The 5,110-nt window shown below is 35.6% G+C and overlaps 1 protein-coding gene across 1 annotated transcript; it reads left to right on the forward strand.

The window, feature by feature from the left end:
• LOC109225279 (uncharacterized acetyltransferase At3g50280-like) lies at positions 401–2,277 on the forward strand. The gene has a single exon (XM_019389892.1). The coding sequence runs from the start codon at positions 529–531 to the stop codon at positions 1,969–1,971; it is 1,443 nt and encodes a 480-aa protein (XP_019245437.1). The 5' UTR covers positions 401–528; the 3' UTR covers positions 1,972–2,277.

Here is a 5,110-nt window from a genome sequence, read left to right on the forward strand (position 1 = left end):
ACTTATATATTTTGAATCCAAAAAGACAACATTTAGGTTCTGGACTCCTTTAGAGAGCAGGGTCGTCCCTTGACCGTGGAAAGTTGGGATGAAATGAATCATAAAATTCTTTATCTATACAGTTTAACAGAATGCTTTGATTCCAATTTTAAAACTAAGAATAAGATGATAATGCTAGCTATAATTTGTAAGTATCCGTCATCCAATTCAAATTTGTAGCTGGGTCAACTACGTAGCAGATCTCTAACTAAGAATAAAATTACTCTCTGGGTCAACTCCTCCAAATTTGGTAGGAGAGACAAAACCAAAAACCAAAAGAAGGAAAAAAAGGATAAAAAGTCAATAAACAGCAACTACCAGTCTACCACCTATCATATGCATGAACCAAATCCCCGTGACTCCCTAGCGCCCAAACTTATATAAAGCCCCCTCTTCCTACTCACTCTTCGTCCTCAGTCTTTTGAAGTGAGTTGTAACTTTGATTCAAAATTAAAGCCGCCATAGAATAAACTCTTACCTTGTTCAACCATGGAAGCTGTAACTTTGCTCTCCAAATGCACCATCTTCCCTTCACAAAAATCTTCTCTCTCTGACCTTAAACTCTCTGTTTCCGACCTTCCTATGCTTTCCACTCACTACATTCAGAAAGGTGGTCTCTTCGCTCGTCCTCCTTTCTCCATCACCGACCTCCTTTCCCTCCTCAAACGCAGCCTTTCTCGAACTCTTACCCAATTTCCTCCCCTGGCCGGTCGCCTTGTCACTGACTCTGACGGCTACGTTTACATTTCTTGCAATGATGCTGGCGCTGATTTCATCCACGCTGCCGCTACTCACATTTTTGTCCGTGACGTCATTGGTTCAATTGACGTTCCTGACCATGTCAAGGAGTTCTTCACTTTTGACAGAACTGTGAGCTATCAAGGCCATTTCAATCCTCTTCTTGCTGTCCAAGTTACGGAGTTAGCCGACGGTGTCTTTATTGGCTGCTCCGTCAACCACGCCGTTATCGATGGAACGTCGTTATGGAACTTCTTCAATACATTCGCTGATGTCACTAGGGGTGTGAAAGGGATTACGAGGCAACCGGACTTTAGCCGTGATTCTGTTTTAATATCTCCGGCGGTGCTTAAAATTCCGGCTGGTGGTCCCAAGGTTACCTTCTCTTTGGACGCACCCTTGAGGGAAAGGATATTTAGTTTCAGCAGGGAATCTATTCTAAGGCTGAAAGATAAGACCAACAACAATCACAAATGGAATTTGGACGGAGAAATTGACATCGTTGAGTTGATGGGGAAACAGAGTAACGATCCCTTCAAAATGTCTGACGGCAAAGTAACGACGTTAACTTGGTTGAGGAATGCGGTTAGGAAAACAGAAACAGAAGGTATAACTGAAAATCAAACGGCTGAGATCTCATCATTTCAATCACTTTGCGCATTTCTTTGGCGTGCGGTGACACGTGCGAGGAAATTTCATGCTTCCAAAATGACGACATTTCGGATGGCCGTTAATTGCCGGCATAGACTCCAGCCAAAGCTCCATCCATTATATTTCGGCAACGCTATTCAAAGCATTCCGACTTACGTGTCGGCCGGTGACGTTTTATCTCACGATTTACGGTGGTGCGCGGAGCAGTTGAACGAGAACGTGAAGGTGCACGATAACGATATGGTGAGGAAGTACGTAGAGGATTGGGAGAGTGACCCACGGTGTTTCCCACTGGGGAATTTCGACGGAGCTATGCTCACAATGGGGAGCTCTCCAAGATTTCCAATGTACGACAATGATTTCGGGTGGGGCAGACCCATCGCTGTCCGGAGCGGGCGGGCCAATAAATTTGACGGCAAGATATCAGCATTTCCAGGAAGAAAAGGGGGCGGCAGCGTGGATTTGGAGGTGGTGTTGGCACCGGAAACAATGGCTGGATTAGAGTCCGACCCGGAATTCATGCAATTTGTTACTGGGTATTAAATGCTGAAATTGGGATGGGCATAGACGGTGGGGTGTTTTTGTTGTACTACTACTACTACATGTTAAAGAAGTGGTTTCCGGTTAATGAACTAATGTCAAGAATACTCTAGGGAGCAAAGTGGTACGTAAATACATGAGACTGCGCATAGGGCATCACAGGGATAATATTACACATTCAAACCTTTCAAAAGTATGTCAACAACATATCACTTTAGATGGCATGTTCTTCACATCAAACAGGGGTATAAATGCTGAAAATTTCATTTCAAAAGTTTTATAAAGAATCCACGTATCTAATTTTTAATTTTTTTTTTCCTTTTTACACCAATTAACAAATAAAAAGAGAAAGAAAAAATAACCCCTCCCGCTCTTGTCTTCTTCCCCATCCCAACCCCCCAACCCCCACCCCGTGTGTCTTCTTATGCCTTTCCCCCCTTCGTCTNTCTAGTGTTTTGTTAGAAATTAGAAAATATTTTTTAGAAAAATAATTTTTTATGCTACTCTCCTCACACCCTTCCCTCAAGTTTCCATGTTTTCTGTGCTCTCCCCCTCCCCCAAATACTCAACGTTTTCATGACTCTATTTTCTTCAAAAATTTAATTATTCTTCTAAAAATTAACACAAACCCAAAAGAACTAATGTGCTGCTTTATTTTTTTACGCAAAAACAACATTGAAATTTGTGCTCCATAACTAAAAAGAAAATACTCTTTTTTGGCTGAAAAGAAAGTACTATTTCTACAACATGAAAAGTAAAGTACTTATTTTGTTGAAATGAAAGAAAATACTTTTTCTAGATCATGAAAAGAAAATATTTTGTTGAAATGAAAGAAAATATTTTTTCTACATCATGAAAAGAAAATAGTCTTTTTTGATAAAATGAAAGAAAATATTTTTTACTACCTTATCTTGTTGAAAAGAAAATATGTTTTACCACATTATTTTTTTGAAATGAAAAAAAAGAAATACTTTTTCTACATCATGAAAAGAAAGTACTATTTTTGTTAAAATAAAAAATATACTTTTTTATATAATGAAAAGAAAATGCTCATTGTTGAAATGAAAAAAAAAAGTACCCTATCTATAACATGAAAAGAAAGTGATATTAATAATATTTCTATTTAAGATGGGGTGAGGGTGGGGGTGGGGTGGGTTGGTGGGGATGAAGAATATGGTGGGAAAGGTTAAAAAAGAGTTTTGGAATATTTTTCCTTCTCTTGATAGCGAAAATATTTTCCTCCAATTTAAAAAAAGTAAGTTGATCAGAAAAATATTTTGAAAAATGTTTTCTTTACCGAACACACCCTTAGTCTTGTCGTTTTTGTAGGATTGGTAACGATGATTTACTATTTTGCTTTTTGAGTCATTGTTGACTTTCAAGATGAAAATTACTAGTATTAGAAAAGAGTCTCACGTACTAATGTTTGTTTTATCAAATGAAATGAAAAACTTGGATTCAAAACCTATATTAAAAATTCATCTACCTTAATCAGATTTAATTTACGAAATATTTAACAAAAGATATTAGAAACATCTCATTAAGAAGAAAGAAGCTACTTTGAAATAGTGAGGGAGAAGAAAGTGATGCTTTGGGCGTGATATTATGCAGTCTTAAGGAGAAAGATGAGCCTCCAGGATATTAATTAACTGATGCATTTTTGTTTCCAAATTTGGTTTACTCTTTGATAAATGTTTAAAGGTGACAAGACCACTTCTTCCAAATTAAGAGAGAACTTTTGGAGTATGTCTTTTGAACTTAAATTTGAATAGAAATGTCTTCATCACCAAAGAAGTAAAGTGTGTAAAATGCAAACTACCAAGTACCACCATCTCATGAAAGGGTAATGCTTTTGGACATCAAAAATATAAGCAACGTGTATTTCAGGACAAATAATAAAATATGTATTTTTACAGTAACAATTTGTATATATGTAATTGATGACAACAAGAACGAAGGACCATTACTAAAATGCACCTAATTTGTGATGTATATACAATCATAAGAAATTAAATTACCCCCTATTTTGTACTTTTGAGTGACATATATATGTAATGGAAAAGAGAAAATTGAGAGAGTAGAAATTAAAGATAGTTAGTCGATGAACTTTACATATACTCTTTTATTAGAAGAATTTATTTTATTTTATTTTATTTTATTTTTATTTATTTATTTTGAAAATAAAACAAACTAATACTATATAATAACAATAATAATAGACTAGTTTGTTAAACTTCTCATGAGCTACGAGTACTGTAACCTACGCTTTAGAACGCCATAAGCACAAAAACAGAAAATATATACTCCTCCGTCTCATATTAACAATCGTTGTTACTAAAAATAGTTATTTCAAATTATTTGTCATTTTAAAAGTTTAAAACAAAATCAATTGTTTTTTCCTGTTTCACACATAGTAATAATTGTTCTTGAAGATGGAAATAACACAAATAAAATAAATATTCAATGAAAGATTATATCTTAAGACATAAATAAGGATAGAATAATCTAATTTCTTTCCTAATTAATATTTTTTTGTTTTATAATAATTTAGATAAAAATACATAACCAGTGGCGGAGGCAGGATCTTCACAATTTTTGGATAACTAGTGGGAATAGAACCCATGACCTTATGTAGATTTTGAACACCCTTGACCACTAAACTACACTTTTGGATTGTATTAAGGGTGTTCAAAACTTAATATATAGATGTAAAAAACATATTTTGCCTTATATATACAATGTAATTTTTCAGCGAAGGGTGTTCGGGTGAACACCCTTGCGCCCCTAAATCCGCCCCTGTACATAACCTATTTTTATTTTTTCTGCATAGGTCGAAGCTTCATTGGAATTGAAGAGGAAGACATGAATATCAGGAGGGAATCAAGGCTTGCTCCCCATTTCATGATAGCAAAATCAGTTGCCTTTGCATCCACTCCACGCAATGCCTACATTTCCTTCATCTATTTTCAGATTTCTTCCTTAATTAACCCCTATTTTTATCCTTTCTACTGTCTATAAGATACACATCTTTTCAGAAAAAAACACGCACACCTACAAGTACAAATGTTAAAATTCGAAAACCCATCCACGTGTAGTTGAAATTACTTAATCTGTTAATTCAAAATTATGCTAATCTCTTCTT

The sequence above is a fragment of the Nicotiana attenuata genome, chromosome 5, assembly GCF_001879085.1.
Source record: "Nicotiana attenuata strain UT chromosome 5, NIATTr2, whole genome shotgun sequence".
Taxonomy (NCBI): domain Eukaryota; kingdom Viridiplantae; phylum Streptophyta; class Magnoliopsida; order Solanales; family Solanaceae; genus Nicotiana; species Nicotiana attenuata.